Raw genomic sequence first — 16684 nt, 5'->3', positions numbered from 1 at the left:
TGGGTTACGATTTCCTGCCCAAACCTCCTGTTTCAACAGGAAGTGCATCACATCGAGAAAATAAGAGTCCATTTTACGGCGTCTTTAGAAGTCAGTGACTTGATTTTCAATCTGCTCACATGAGCCGTGTCAGCTCTTTCTAAACGGAAAGGGATTAGATCTCATTTGTGCAGTGATAAAAGATTATTAATTAACGTGTAGTTCATAATAACTGATATTTGGTATTGGGATGAAAGAAATTTTAGTACAAACTTATCATCCAGCAGTAGCACCTTTAAAGCACATTTTAATAAAAAATATTGCAGGTGTAAAAGAAAACATCAGCTTGGCTTTGATGTAAAATTACAGTTATAAAATTGATATAAAACAAATGGTTTTATATCACAAAAGCAGGTGGGGTAAAAAACCTGAGTGGTATTCAGTTATAATACATTTGCATAAACAAAATATCAACTTGGAGTTTCCACAGTATGAGCAACCCTGAAACAATGTGCACATCTCTTCAGCGAGAGCACCAGCTCCCGCAGATCCAGTCGGACAGGTTGGCACCCACAGATTCACAGCGTTCTGACATTCACAGTGATAACTGCAGTTGTTTTCTTTGGGCGGCACAGTCAAGGCGTGACACTGACACGCCACTTGGAGAAAACCCACCTGTCAAGTCTAAAGCCGGGAGGAAAAAAAAACTCCTCAGCTTAAAAGACCGCCAAGACAATAAGAATCAACACTGCAAAAACGCAAAATCTTACCAAGATTATTTGTCTTATTTCAAGTCAGAAATGTCTTATTTCTAGTCAAAATATCTCATTACACTGAAAATAAGACATGATCACCTCAGAGGTAAATTGTTTTTAGACAGTTTTCACTCGTTTCAAGTGAAAATTCACTTGAAACAAGTGAAAATTTGCTTGTTTCATTGGCAAAATTTGCCAGTGGAAAAAGTGAAAATTCACTTGAAATAAGTGAAAATTAGCTAGAAACAAGAAACACATTTTGCCAATGAAACAAGCAAATTTTCACTTGAAACGAGAGACAATTGTCTAGAAACAATTTACTTCTGAGGCGATCATGTCTTATTTTAAGTGCAATGAGATATTTTGACTAGTAATAAGACATTTTTGACTTGAAATAAGACAAATAATCTCGGTAAGATTTTGAGTTTTTGCAGTGAAAAGATTTACAGAGTTACAGTGTGAAAGACTTCAGCTACCTGTTACGCCTGGCACAAATTCCTTCCCGTTGACAGAACAGCAGCTGAATTCAGCTCAGCCACCGAGTCCCAGCCACCATTTTCCAATGAAAGTCAACAGATTCTGTCGAGCTGCAGTGAAAGACATTTAAAATCCTAACATCAAAGTGCTTTATAAGTTTCTAGAAATTGTAATTATTGCTTTGGGGCTGAAGATCTCTTAGCGGGTATCGTGACGTGTTCGTCCCTTTTACGATCCTCGGCAGCTGTTAAAAACGCCACAGGAGCAGACGTCACCTTTCACAGTGACGCTGCCGGCCTCTGTGCAGGCGCCGGGGGGGGGACGATACACACCTCAAAGTTTAAATCGGCTGGTAACTGGAAGGCCACCAGCTTGACTCCTTCATAAACGCAGCAAGAAAGGAGAATTCCATCCTTCGAAAATAAAACAGTAGTAATTATTTACATAAGGTCAAAAGGTCATGATCGCGGCCCGAGTCTTTTGTCTCCGTTTTAGTGCGGTTTCCAGCTTGATGGCGTAGGACACAACAGCTCGGCGAGAGAAGAAACCTCCATCTCAGCAAGTCATAAAAGTAATTTAGCCTCATTGTCAGTGTTAAACTCTTGTTTTTCCTTCAAACAAGTGAAAAAAAAATCCACCGGTGGCATGAGATAATCCCACGTGCTTCCAATGCTGTCTCACTTGTACAAATCTGTCGAAACAAGGCAGAATGAGGCAGATCAAACTCTGGAATTTGCAGTGGGAACGTGGGATTATCTCACCCCCGCTTGTTTGATTTTGTCCGAACACTGAATGACTTGTGGTGGACTCGTCTTTGCAGTGCTGGATGAGCTGAGCGTGCTGAGTCAAAGCGTTGATCCTGAACCAAGATGTCTGTCCGTCATTCACCTTGCGTCGTAACCCTGCACCATGTCGCCGCCACCCATGTCCACCGGTAGGTGTGGGCGATCGTAGCCCGCCCTCTCCTCCTCTTCCTCTTCCTCATCCTCGTCTGACAGGCCGCCGTACAGGTACATGGAGCCGGCGGGAGTTGGAGGGGAGACATCGGACCCGACGCAGCTGCTGTCGGTCTCGCAGGAATCCTCGTCTGCCTTCTCAGAGACGACGGTTATTTTGGCCACCACCGGTTCAGCAGCAGCACCGGCGCCGGACTCGCTCGGATGCAGCGACTGGGTCCCTTCCTCCTCCGGGTTTGTGAGCAGAGAATCCTGTGCGGCCAAATGACGCGACAGAAAACAAAGATGTTGAAAGAAATCAAAGTGGATGGATTTCATTATTGTATGTTTTCCCCGGTTTGTTGACTTACCAGACACTTTGGGGTGGGGGGCGGACTCATCACCCATGCCCTTACCTTGCAGATCACCAGGGTTAGCACCACGACCACAGTGACAAAGACCAACAGCGAAATAACAAGGGCCACCAGGTGGCTGTCTGCAAGAAAAATCTAATTTAATGCTCTCCTCCTGAATGCAGTATTTATACAATTCTAGGGTGAAAATTAAAGGAATAGTGCAGTGTTTTGGGCATTATACACTTTTTCCAGACTGAAACAAGATGCTGGTTACCATTTTCACCTCTGTATGTCTAGTGGTTCAGTTCCCTTTGGTAGCATTTTGTGTTAGCTTAGCATAAATACTTGAAGTCTGTGGGAGTCGTTAGCCTGGCTCCATCAAAGTAAAAACACAACAACCTTAAGGCAACTCTGAAGCTGTCTTATTTACATAGAATATCATTTCTATTTGAAATACACGTTTTGGGGGAAAACAAGTGGTTTGAGGAGAGGTCAGATGGTGGATCTGTAGCCGCTGAACACCCGTATCCTTCCGCCTGTCGCAGTGAGCCACGCACCGCTGGAGGTGGAGGAAGATCCACCACAAAGTTTGTTTTTCTTTTTAAATTCCAGGACATGCATTTCAAATCCACACGATCCACTGTGAAAATAAAACAGCTTGAGAACTGCCGTGAGGTTTATTTTTTCACTTTGACAGAGCCAGGCTAATGACTCCCATAGACTTCAGGTCTTTATGCTAAGCTAACAGGAAATGCTACCCACAGAAACCGAGCCACTGGGCGTACAGAGGAGAAAATGGTGTCGAACATCTCGTCTCAGTCTGTGTAAGTCAGAAAAAGGATATTTTGCCCAAAACATTAATCATCTGTCTCTGATGACTGAGTCACAGTGTTGGGGGTTGTGTTAGTTTGGTAGAGACCCAGCAGGTGAGTTCGATCATGGCTCAAAATTGAAATTCCCAAGAAAAATGTTGTGGAGTGTTGCTGAAGTAATTGTGGCTGTTGAATTGTGAATCCCAGCAGAGGCGTACCTGAGCTGCTGGCACAGATCTGCTGCGTCGTGGTGAACAGAAAAGTGTTAGATCTGCTGTTGTCAAACATCTCTCCGCTCAGCTGGACGCAGCAGTTCTCTTGGCTCTCATCAAACGCGAAATCATATCTGCAGATCTCCTCATCCTCACAGCTCCACTGGTAGTCCTGCAGGTCGGGGGATAACAACGAGAATTTAAAATCAGTCCTGTTTCATCTCAGCTGTCATGTTGCACTAATGAACAAGAAGCTCTTCGTCTGTGTAGGTCAGTGGGCAAAGAAACTGCCTTTCCAGCAGCTCAGGCCTCAGAAAACACCACGAGGCAGCTGAGAGACCAGCAAAACAGTCTTTGATGAAACCAAAGAAAAACTGAAGCAAATGTTTCAGGTCGAAAACATCTGTCCAGTCAAATTAAAATAACTTCACACTATCAGTATTTTTTTTTTTTTTTTAATAGAATTATCTCAGCTTTTTAATATTTTTTTTTCTACATTCTGGTGCCTTTTAGTCGCTTTTTGGGCTCCTTTTTTCTTTCGATGGTGGCTTTTGAGCTGAGAGACTGAAATCTAATCACGAGTGCCTTAGTTAAACATTAAGTTATTATTCATATCCTTATTATCACTCCTCTATGAGGGACGAAAAATGACAAAACAATAAATAAATAAATGAATAAATAAATACGCATATAAATATATAAATGCATAAATAATTAAATTAATAAATATTTCTACATTTATTTATTTATTTATTTCTGTTTTTATTCATGCATTTATTTATTTATTTTTGTATTTATACATTTATGCATGCATTTATTTATTTATTTTTACATTTATTTATTTATTTATTTATACATTTATTTTTTCATTTGTGTATTTATATATTTTTACATTTATTTATTTATACTTTTATTTATTTCTACATTTATTCATTTATTTATTCCTTCTTTTAGTTCTACATTTATTTATTTATTTCTACATTTATTTATTTATTCCTACATTTATTTCTGTATTTCTACATTTCCACATTTATTTATTTCTGTATTTCTGTGTCGTATGTTAATAAGGTGGGCGGTTCGGTTTATTTATTTATTCATTTATTTATTGTTTTGTAATTTTTCGTCCCTCATACTCCTCAAGGTGGCCTGAAATGATCAAGTTTCAATTCTCTATTATCACCCTACTACATTTATATTTGCTTTTTATACTGCTATTCTGTGGTGTTTTTTTTTTTTTTTCTTTTTTTTTTTTTGGGATTTTTGTAATTTTATTACAAATAAATAATAAAAACAATACTGTCAGGGTAAGGAGGGAAAGGGGTCAGCTGCCCAAAACAGAATATTCCTTTAAGCTTGCAAAGTGCTATATTACATAAAAATTATTATTATTGTTATTTTATGTGAGTGAGCCACTGCTCTGTCTGGCTGCCTCATCAGAGGGTTGGGCTTTATTATAAAAAATAATTTCAAATATGAATATGGAAGCTGTGGAGTCCAATGCTTTTTTTCCTGGTAGTGCACAGAGATACCAAAGATAAAATTTTACTCACGCTGTCGGAGCTGAGCGTGAACCCAAACAGCGGCTGCAGCTGCGGGAGCCCCCGGAGCTCCCTGTAGAAGAGCCGCGGGTTCTGGAAGCTCACTGTAGCCTCGCCCTGCGACCCCTTCACTGACAGATCCACCGGTGGGAAATCCAACTTACCTACCAAAAAAAAAATCAATAAAAATTTTGTCTCCCAGGAACATGTCAGTTCAGTTCAGTTTAGTTCTTTACTGACCCAAGGAAGGGAAATACATCTTGCAGCGTGGCTCGGTGCTCAGAAGACAATCAGAACAAGTAAGGATAAAATCAATCAATTGATATCGATGTCAGATATATAAAAGATGGAGATTAGTCAAATTAAGTTACAGAAGCACTAAAATACATGGACAAAAAAAACTGTAAAACAAAGGAGGACATAAAAACAATTTTCGCCATGTTTTCATGTTTGTCAGTTTATTTCATACATAAGCCTGGATTTGAAATCCATAATAACATTATCATCATTATTATTATTATCATCATCATCATCGTCATCATTATTATTGTTGTTGTTGTTGTTTGTCGGTTGGCGCAGTCGCACAAGCAAGCGCCTGTTGCTGATCCGTCCACATTGTTAGACTGAAACTAACAATGGAATAAAAAAACGACACTAAAACTAAACATTTTCAAACTACGGCGTACAAGAGTCACTGCAGTGAGAAAAAAAAATATGGAGCCGAGCGAGTGAGGTTACGCAGAATTTCAGAGATTAAAGTGGTAAATTTACAAGGAAAAAAAACTCTGAAAAATATTTTTCTTATGCTTACCTTTCTTATGCTCTTATAAAAGAAGCACGTGTTGAGAAGATTGTGACTCTGGGCTCAAATCAACAGGATTTCCTTCTTATTAAATTTCACAGTAGATGAAAAACTAGTGTTTCAAGTTTTTTTCTCATAAATTTAGGAGTTTCTTCTTGATATTTTAATCTTAGAGGATGTTTAAGTTTTTTCCTGTAAATTTATGACTTAAATCTGGAAAGTTTAGAGTTTTTTTCTCAAAATATTAATCATGCAAATCTCTAAGGAGTCACTGGTGTGGACTGAACTTTTTACATTGCTGTTCTAACATCCTGATCTGACGGTCACCGGTTTACACATCGACCCAGAACAGGGTTTATATTCTGTGTTTTTACGTCTGTGCATAACTTACATGTTACTGCAGCCGTCATCAAGCTGTTAAATGAGAATATCGGAGAATCGACGGCTGGCGACTCCTGGCCTCCCTGTACGGCTCTTATTTGGACATAATTGTTGGCCTTGAAGTTTTGAGAAGATTGCCAGATGAAGTCAGTCAAGTCGTACTGAAGCTCCTTAGTTTCTCTCTCAACTTGTCTAAAAAAAAAAAAAAAGTTGAGGCAAGGCATATCAATAACATGCAAACTATAAAATATGATACTGAATGTGCTGCAATCAAAAATAAACAAAATATTAACTAATTCAATATGATCTGAGGCATTTGCGCTTTCATTGTGTCTACTCATTTCTTTATTAATACGAACAGTGAGATAGCAATATAGCAAATTACTATGCACATCAATTAAGAAGGCAGCAAACATCATCTCACAGTTAATGAGAGGCCATAGGTCACATTTTGAAAGAGACTCCCAGCTTATTTCTGCAAAGCGTCCACCTCTCAAAACTTGGCCTTAAACTTCTGAATCGGAGTTTGAGGCTTGTAAAACGTGTCGTCCACGAGTCATTTTTCTTACTCATTAGTGTTGCCGATGGTGAGTCTGAAGGTGGTCTGCGGATGCTGCCGGCTGTAGTTCCAGTAGACGACGGTGTGGAAGTTCTGGCAGCTCACACTCACATTTTCTGGACGTGGAACTAAAAAAGAAAAAGAAAGGGTGACAAAAATAAATAAATAAATTCGCCGTAAACCCATGTGTGAAAAGGTGTTGATCCTCAGTGATGACAACCTGTACACAAAGTGATCTTATTAAAACAAAAAAAAAAAAACAGAAGTCATTTTGTGTGTGTAAAATCAAGATAACAAGTTTCCACAAGACTTTAATATTTTCAGGTCATTCCAGATTCACTTCCAGGTGTTTTGTTCCACCGCTGATTTACTCGTACAGTTACAGGCTCTGGTATATTTTTGGCTGTTGTTTTTTCACACAATGGGAACACGAAATGGTGACAGATGACCTGCCCGGATGGCAAATAAAATATGCCGCCATACCAGCCGCTCCCTAAATAAACATGTTACATTTTTTTTGTGTGTGCGAGTGTGTTTCAGACATCATGCCAAGTCGCATGTTTATTAGTCGTGACGCTTCAGAGAAAGTCTTACAGGAAATGGAAACAAAATAAAATAGCAGCAGTAGAAGGAAAGCTTTTCGCAGCATTTGGCTTTTATCTGGTTGAGAGCATGAATCCAACAGAAGGCGTTTGTTTTTATGGTGGAGATGAAATTGATAAAACAACTAGAAGAGTTCAGATCTCCTCCGGGCTGCATGCAGGCTCCCCTATGTGGATTGTCTTTTCAAATTACAGATTAAATCCCTGTTTGACTAAATATAATCCAGAGCAGTATAAAAAAATACATCATTAAACCCCCAAAGCCTTTCAGGTTCAGCTGTTCCTTGCTCTCTGTGTGTGTTTTCAGTTTATTACACACGTCTCTCTCATTCTCACACACACTTGTACACACACACTCACACACATACTGAAGACCGACAAAGAGGACACAAGTTATCTGGCGACATATGTAACAGCAACAATTGTTTTACTCATCATTTTTTTTACAGCGGCGAAGCATCAGGAGACAAAACCTGTTTTAACCCCTGCTCTGACATTTTTTACAGTGTTTTTTTTTCTTTATAGTCCCAGCAGAACATGAACAGAGAGAGAGAGCAGCAGTGGTCGAGCGAGCTACACAGAGAATGAAGAGAAGGAGCGGGAGATCCAACAGACCAGCAGTAACTAATTACATTGACTCATGTTGCTGTAACTGATTTTTTTTGTTCGTTTGTTTTTTTCAAGTCAGTAATTTGAGTTTTACTTTAGTCCATTTGTGCTTGACTTTTGTCCTTCACTACATTTTAAAATCAGATCCACTACAGAGAACAGATGATCAATGACAGATTGTGCAACCTTTCACGATAAAAGCTCAGTCAGCAAAGATGAGAACAGGAACCTGCTTCTACTTTGCTGATTGTACCTGTAATCATTTCCAAATTTCACAATAAAAGCTGCACTACATGGAAGCGAGGACCATTTAGACTCAAATATCAACAGTTTAGTGTAATGCCCCTTTAAAAGCATGCAGTGTGCAGCGTGTTCTCTCCTCCTTTTCTAACTGCATGGAAAAGATCCCAGCTAACACAGTTACTGTTTGGAAAAAGGAGCTCAGTCACTTTTACTGCCAGGACATTTGACATGAGACACTTTGGACTTTTACTGCAGGAGATTTTTACTGCACTACTTCTACTTCTACTGCAGTCACATACCAGCAGAGGAACAGTACTTCTACTTCTACTGCAGTCACATACCAGCAGAGGAACAGTACTTCTACTTCTACTTCTACTGCAGTCACATATCAGCAGTGGAACAGTACTTCTGCTTCTACTGCAGTCACATACCAGCAGAGGAACAGTACTTCTACTTCTACTGCAGTCACATACCAGCAGAGGAACAGTACTTCTACTTCTACTTCTACTGCAGTCACATATCAGCAGTGGAACAGTACTTCTGCTTCTACTGCAGTCACATACCAGCAGAGGAACAGTACTTCTACTTGAGCGAATTTGTACTCTTTCCATCACGGGACATACAGGGTTGAAGAACCCAGGCTTGTGCTTGTGTAAAAAAGTTATTTATCTTCTGAACAGATTCATATCAGACCATCAAACCCTCCATTCCTGGCCAAAACAACCAGATCATTTTCCAAGCAAGTTTTCCAAACATATCCAGGCAGGTGAATCTCAGGTGTGCCTCATGTCCCGTTTCAGGTTCAGCCATCAAAATGTGAGCATCTCCTGATGTGAGACAAGCTGGAGCATGGAGGTGTTTCAGTTTTGGTGAAGATCTGGCGCATGGAGCCGGTGCTGCAGGAGGAGCGCCAACTAGTCTGTTCAGCAGCAGTCAGGACAGTGACTGAGCGGGGTCAACCTGGATAAAATGGGTGAACCAATGACCCAACGTAGAGAGGGAGTGGTTTCCCTCTCTGCTCATGCAGGAGGGACAGATCAGGGCATCATCCATCACAGGCTCAGCAAGCAAATCAAAGCTTCCCTGTACAGACATGACAACAGTTCATGTTTCTGCCCGACAATCACTCAACACCTGAAGAGTCCAGTCACACACTTAAAGGAATACTCCAATTTTTTTTTTTTTTTTTTTTTTGAAAAACTACACTTTTTCTGACTTACACAGACTGAGACAAGATGTTGGATACCATTTCCACCTCTGTACGTCCATTGGTTCAGTTCCTGAGGGTAGCATTTCATGTTAGCTTAGCATAAAGACTTGAGGTCTATGGGATTCATTAGCCTGGCTCTGTCAAAGTGTAAAAATGAACCTTACAGCAATTCTGAAGCTGAAGATGTGTATTTCAAATACACACGCTACACTGTCTGACTAAAACAGCTTCAGACTTCCTTAAAGGTTTATTTTCTTGATTTTGATGGAGCCAGGCTAACGACTCCCATAGACATCAAGTCTTTATGCTAAGCTAACAGGAAATGCTACCCATAGGAACTAAACCACTGGACCTACAGAGGTGAAAGTGGTGTCCAACATCTCGTCTTAGTCTGGGGAAGTCGGGGAAAGAGTGTTTTGCCCATTCCTTTGAACGCTTCATTCTTTGATCTGGATCTGGCTGCTGTGCTGTCGAGCTAACTGGCAGCAACGAGGAAGCAGACACACGGCGGGGCCTCTCTGCTTCTCAGGCTTTACGGGCACCAAGCTGCACGGCTGCATTCCAATAAACAGTGAGCCGCCACAATTTCAGCGATTGCCGCGCCCATTTTCAATCCACTGATACAAACCCCACGTCAAAACATCGAGATGCCATCAGAGAAAACTGGCCTTTGATGTCGGGTCATCTTCAACAAAGACGCAAATCACTTGGTGTTCTCTTTTCACCGACACAATGGAGGATAAACAGGATTAACATTCAATAGATCCTAAAAGACAAGAGATGGAAACTGTTGTTTTGCACGTCCTGTTAAAGGAACAGTTCGCCCTAAAATGAAAACGGAGTCCAATTTGGGATTGTGCACATCAGCCAAAACTCCTTTAAAGTTCATTTGAGGTTCAAACACAGCCTGTAGATCCATCTCACCCTGTGGCCCAAGAGCAGATTGCTTACTAAATACTACAAATTATTGTATACACTCAATATTCATCTTAATAGTACACTTTCTTGGCAAGTAGTAAGATATGAGCCCTTGTAATAATGCCTATAAGTATACCCAGGTAGTAAAAGCCAATGCAGTTAGAAAAGGAGGAGAGAACACGCTGCACACTACACGCTTTTAAAGTGAAGTGAGGACCCTGTAGACTCAACTGACAAAATGTGGAATAAGCACATTATGTGATGGTTGAGTCTATATGGTTCTCTTTACCAGGCCAACTCAGGCATTTTTCCCCCAACACTTCTTTTTTTTGCCAGCTGAGTCTAAATGTTCCTCGCTCCCATGTAGTGAAGCTTTTATTGTGAAATTTGGAAATGACAAAAAGTAGAGCCAACAAAGTAGAAGCAGGTTCCTCTTCTCATCTTTGCTGGCTGTGCTTTTATTGTGAAAGGTCCCACAATCTGTCATTGATTTAAAATGTAGTGAGGGACAAAACTCAAGCAAAAATGGACTGAAGTAAAATTCCTGACTTTACTGTACAAGTACACAAAAAGCTACTCAATTAAGGTAACATGAGTAAATGTAATTAATTACTTCCACCTCTGGAAATCTGTACTGTCTTTGTAAACTGGACTCCTTTGGAGGCGATCAGAGAATATTGACTTTTATTCCTCTTTTATTGAAAGTATTGTAACATTTTCATTTAAAACTCCTTTGTCAAAGCGAGAAGAGGCGATTGCAAAGCACCGCTTTCCTCTGCTCTACAATTACTGGCAAAACACACACATCCCTTCACAGCGCTGAAGAAAGCGTACAAGGTCATCAACACGTCCTCTACAGCAGCTTCAGCCTCCTGCTCTCAGGAAGGCGCTGCAGACTGCCTGCATGTAAAACGAACAGGAAGAAGTCTGGTTTTACTCCAGAAGCTGTTCGCCATGTGAGCGGCCTCAGACCACGACCCAGTCGGTCCACCAGTGGTCCAGACCGATAAAGTCACACACTCACGCTTGGACTCTTTTGTGCCTCTGTGGAGCTCAGAGACTGTCAGCCAGCTGCAAACTGACCGCTGCAAACTAATCCTCAAGTGTCTACACTCTTTCTGAATCACATCACAATGTGCTTGCCTCAAAGTGCCCCGTTGAGGAAAAGAATAAAGCATTTTGTATTGAACTGAATAAGGACTGCGATGTTGTTCTGGTTGTTTTCCAGCATTTCTTGATGAGGAGTTTCAACTGATCTGCCTAAAGTGAACACCTCTTAACCAGATCAGGAGTGTGAGAGAGACAACTGAAGAAAAAACGGGGCGAGCCTGACATCCGGGTTGGGTATGTTGACCTGGGTAAGACTGTAAATCAACTATTTTACCATGAAAAAAAATGTTTTATTTACATTGTGAGCATTCAGCTGATGCTTTAAAATCCAGAGGGATAATCTTGCATTGCTTTAAGCTCCAACAAGCAAGCCAAGTCGCCTGCATGATAGAAATCTAGTGAAACAAACAAGAGGAGACGATGGTGTGGGTGAGTTTTTTTTTTCCTTTGCAGATCTGTCACTCTCCCTCTCTCTTTTTTTTTTTTTTTAATAATCATACAGCCTTGCAGCATTGACAGCCTGCAGCAGCAGAGTTTATTTAGCAGCTCTGCCAGGGTGCACCACCCAGCAGTTTCCAGATTTGTCTCCTGGAGCTTGTTGCGTTAACCAACACACAGGATCTCACATCACAGAGGCTTTTCTAACACATCTCTTCTTTGTAACGTAAACTTTAATGACATTGAAGTCTATGAGAGTCATTAGCCAAAGCAAGCATTAACTCCAGAGCAAGTCTGAAGCTGTCTTATTTACGCAATGCATTATGTGGATTTGAAATGCATGTCTTGGAATTACAAAATAAAAGCAGTAAGGTTTGTTTTTTCACTGGGCAAAACACTCTTTCCCCGACTTCCCCAGACTTAAACAAGATGTTGGACACCACTTTCACCTCTGTACGCCCAGTGGTTTAGGTCCTATGGGTAGCATTTCCTGTTAGCTTAGCATAAAGACTTGATGTCTATGGGAGTTGTTAGCCTGGCTCCATCAAAATCAAGAAAATAAACCTTAAAGGAAGTCTGAAGCTGTTTTAGTTAGACAGTGTAGCGTGTGTATTTGAAATATACACATCTTCAGCTTCAGAGTTGCTGTAAGGTTCATTTTTACACTTTGACAGAGTCAGGCTAACGACTACCATAGACTTCAAGTCTTTATGCTAAGCTAACATGAAATGCTACCCACAGGAACTGAACCACTGGACGTACAGAGGTGAAGATGATGTCCAACATCTTGCCTGATCTAGTCTGGGGAAGTCGGAAAAAGGGGCATTCCACCCAAAATGTTGGAGTATTCCTCTAAATGCAGAGTCGAGTCATTAAAGAATACACAGGTGCAGACTAGTCCTCCTTATGTGACCTGTTCACATTTTGTTTCATCCTTGCTTCAAAATCTGGGTTATTCTACCAGCACACGTGCCTTATCTAGGAGGTACCATTGCTAAACAATGGAGAGCTAGACACCAGATGAGAAAATAACTATGATATGTAAATGACTTCATCATGGAATCAGCTGGTATCAAATTCATTGCTCCTGACGCTGATAGTGACGATAATCACACCAGTCAAGAGTCCAACAATTCAACACACCCTTTTCTATTACAATGGGTTTTGCACACATCAGCTGTACTCCTCTGCTCGATCTTGGCTTTATAGTCTCGGCGGTATGGAGGGGGTGGAGCGGGATCATCGGTTGATATTAAGGAGCAGTACAACTTGAAATGACTGATGATTGACACTGAATCAGCAGGAATGTGAAAACTCCACAGCAGGCACAGGACTGGCCGGTTCGTTCAGACAGCCAGGAAACAGCGGCCTCCATCTGATTCTGATCTGAATCGGAAATCTTCTCAACTCTGAATTTGAGCCACTTCCATATTTGCTCCTTAATTAATCATACACGTATGTGATTCCTGCTGCCGTGACAGCAACAAACACACGGAGACAGGAGCTGACAAAGTGAACAGATACATGGGACGAGGCTTCGATCTAAGCCTTTTTCTGCCTTCCTTCCCTCAGCCTGAACAGCTGATGGACTGTCATCTCTCCTCTGTTACCACAGCAAACAACTCAAGAAATGATTTGCCTGCACCTCTGTTTTATTCATAGTGATGATGGACTGTCGTGTCAATGATTTTTTTTTTTTTTTTGTATCAGCATGTCTGCTTGCTGTAAATGTGAACATGTGGGCTCACAGCAGAGACCTGTTCACATTGATGTCAGATACGGGTCACATACAAAGATAAATGTGAACAGTTACAGCAAAAATAGATAGAAGATAGAAGATCTGGGGGACAAAAAAATCAGATTTGGGTCAATCTCAAATACTATGATGGCATATTAGTGCCACTGTAGGGACAAAATTATGGTGCCAGGGAGAAAAAACTCAGAAAAATAGCTTTTGCTGATTTTAGCCCAGAATCACGATGTTGTTTTCTTCTGAATCGGCCCAAGTCACGGCAGTGTCTCTTCAGAGCCCAGATGCTGAGGAGAAGATTGTGATTTTGGGTTCAAATCACCAGGATGTCATCCTTATTAAATTCCACAGTGGGAGAAAAACTATACTTCCAAGTTTTTTTCTCATAAATTCGAGACATTATAATTCAGAATTTTCCTGCCGAGTTTTATTATCAGTAGTTTATGACTTTAATTTTGAAAGTTCTGAGTTTTTCCTCTGGATCCTCTGGGCCCTGTAATTTGGTCTCTGCTCCTCTGGATGAGGCTTTTAACTGCAGTGGGGTCTGCACCACTTCCAGTGATTTAGCCCGCACAGGAACCACATTACGCTCAGAGTTGCCCCACCTGCACATTTTGTCACCTTCACCCCAATTTCCAAATAATAAAGTCAAGGGGAAATACAATACCTGCCTTGGCAAGCTGACTGAGTCATCCCCTCCTGATCAAAGCCAAGGACAGCAGTGGAAATGAGTGCTGACTTTTTTTTCCAGAAATGCATTTAAAATCTTAAAATGTCACCTGCAGCAGCACAAGGTACACAAATTCATTGACAGAATAAAACCTCTCATTACATCGAGGGATGATGGATCGGACCTGGGCTTTAAACACATTTAAAATTCCCACATATTTTCTGATTCATCTTTATCTTCCCTGTATTTCCCATAATAATATTCCAGTATAGTGCGTCTGAGGCATGTGACTGTAAGTTCATACCCTGGTCAAGGTTTATGATGCTGTAAAGATTTTCTATGATCGGCTATTGCTGCTTTCTGTACTTGTCTGTACTTGTACTTGGCCATGGTATCTAAAAGGCAAAGCTGCACCACCACCACTACTACTACTTCTACTACTATGCATAGTTAGGATAATTATCAGACACATCATCACTGACTAATTTCCACCTCGCCCCGGGTTTTGTTCATCTTGCTGTCATTTGTATCAAGGCATAGAAAAAAAAAAAAAAAAAAAAAAAAAAAAAAGAATATGTCTAATTACATATGAGGGTTTTTAGGTGATTCTCCCTCACAATTCCCTGCTAATCTCATTTGGTATCTATTATTAAGTTTTTTGGGTTGTGTTTTTGTTTGTTTGTTTTTTTAATATGTGTAAATAATCAAATCAATCTATTCTGTGTGTGGTTCAGGCTCATGGTGTGTCCAGTTGACTTACCGGCAGCAGAGCCTCCGGAGAGCAGCAGCGGCAGCAGCAGCGGCAGCGGGCCGAGCGACAGCAGCATGGTGCCGGCCTTCAGCAGCTCACAGTCCGGGCTTGGAGGTCATCTGTCCAAGCTTGAGTAAAACTTAAATGGAGTTGTTAAAAAATAGAATTACAAGAAGAGGAGGACGAAGAAGTGATTTTAAGAGGATATAATCTCATAAGTCAGACATTCCGGCTCTTCGCAAAACGACTTCCTCCGAGCAGCGGTGAGTAACTCCGTTTATTTCCACAGATAGGCGTGCGGAGGAGGCGTGTGTGTGTGTGTGTGTGTGTGTGTGTGTGTGTGTGTGTGTGTGTGTGTGTGTGTGTGCGTGCGTGTGTGCCGCGCAGCGTGAGGCCGCAGGTTGAAGTGATTTCCTGTTTGTGATTAGCAACACCTTGACGCCCAGGTAACGCAGCTTACGTCAAGAACCAAGATGCACTTTCAAAATAAATTTTTTTTCTTTTTCTTTTTTTCTTTTTCTTTTTCTTTTTTTTTTTTTTTTGACAGCATTATGAATAGATTGACCAAAAAAAAAAAAAAAAAAAAACACGAGACAAGTTGTGAAACAACATTAACATGGTTACACATTTAATAAGCATGTCTCTTTGACCCCATGCTTTTTTTTAGTTGTGTTAAATTATATATAAAAACGAATATAAGAATATTTAAAATTTGATGCATGGGGGTGGGAGGTTATGTTTTATTTAAAGAGCTGTTTAGGTCGTCAACAAGACTCACAAAGTGCCTGATACATAAACATGGGTAACGTTTTTTATTATAATCATTTTCTGGAGTTTTAAATTACTGGAGTCAAATTGACTGCAACTGATAAAAAAAAATAAAAAAAAAATAAAAAAAAATCAGTAAAGTCAGTAGTCATAAAAAAATGTCAGTAAATCTGAAGGTAACAGGAGGGTTAAAGGCAGACTGTGCAATTTCAAATGAATGAATGAATGAATAAATGAATGTACCATGTAATTTTTTTCATCTCTTCATCATCTCTTTGTTTTTTACAGTGTTGAGTCTGAGATGAGCAGTTGCACTTTGCACAAACTCAACTTCGGCTTCAGCTCAACTTCTGCTCCACCATACTCCCAAACCCTCCCCACATTTATGGAGAAATGCAACAAATATTTAGCAGACAGGTTTGGCTTTCACCCGCCAGAAGAAAATAAAGGAACTGCTCTTTCCATCTTTCTTTTTCTTTCTTTCTTTTTCTTTAGGTTTGCAGCAACTGGCCTCCTGATTTTAACTTTACTTCCAGAGGACATAATTTATCGGTCATCATTCATTTATAAATGTATCATATCAACGTCTTATTTTTCCTTATTACCCACAGTTGATAATAACTGGATGCAGATATTAAAATCTGCAAAAATCTAAAACATCTTCGGGGCCGGATGAGATGCGCTCATGGGCTGGATTTGGCCCCTGGGCCATATCTTTGACATCAGTGATGTAGAGCATTAAAATGAGCCACACATTGTAAAAAGTGGGAAAACATGAGAGTGTAAGTCATCATTTCTTTTTCCAGTGG

The 16684-nt window shown here is 40.5% G+C and overlaps 1 protein-coding gene across 1 annotated transcript; it reads right to left on the bottom strand.

Moving 5' to 3' along the window:
• Positions 1-1050: 1050 nt before the first annotated feature.
• ifngr1 (interferon gamma receptor 1) lies at positions 1051-15444 on the bottom strand. Its single transcript, XM_030064664.1, has 7 exons — positions 15117-15444; positions 6817-6934; positions 6258-6439; positions 5077-5228; positions 3533-3698; positions 2518-2642; positions 1051-2419 (listed from the first exon to the last, which is right to left on the bottom strand). The coding sequence occupies exons 1-7, from the start codon at positions 15181-15183 to the stop codon at positions 2096-2098; spliced, it is 1134 nt and encodes a 377-aa protein (XP_029920524.1). The 5' UTR covers positions 15184-15444; the 3' UTR covers positions 1051-2095.
• Between the last annotated feature and the right edge of the window lie 1240 nt (positions 15445-16684).

Source organism: Myripristis murdjan, chromosome 1 (assembly GCF_902150065.1).
Source record: "Myripristis murdjan chromosome 1, fMyrMur1.1, whole genome shotgun sequence".
Taxonomy (NCBI): domain Eukaryota; kingdom Metazoa; phylum Chordata; class Actinopteri; order Holocentriformes; family Holocentridae; genus Myripristis; species Myripristis murdjan.
The sequence above is the reverse complement of the archived record's forward strand: the minus strand, read 5'-3'. Positions and strand labels throughout refer to the sequence as shown.

What these genes read in the sequence shown, in the direction of transcription:
- ifngr1 (XM_030064664.1), bottom strand. Translation starts at nt 15,183, where the DNA reads ATGCTGCTGTCGCTCGGCCCGCTGCCGCTGCTGCTGCCGCTGCTGCTC. An exon ending in CTCCGGAGGCTCTGCTGCCG is followed by an intron (nt 6,935 to 15,116) that starts GTAAGTCAACTG and finishes TTTCTTTTTTAG; the next exon opens with TTCCACGTCCAGAAAATGTG. An exon ending in ACCATCGGCAACACTAATGA is followed by an intron (nt 6,440 to 6,816) that starts GTAAGAAAAATG and finishes TTTTTTTTTTAG; the next exon opens with ACAAGTTGAGAGAGAAACTA.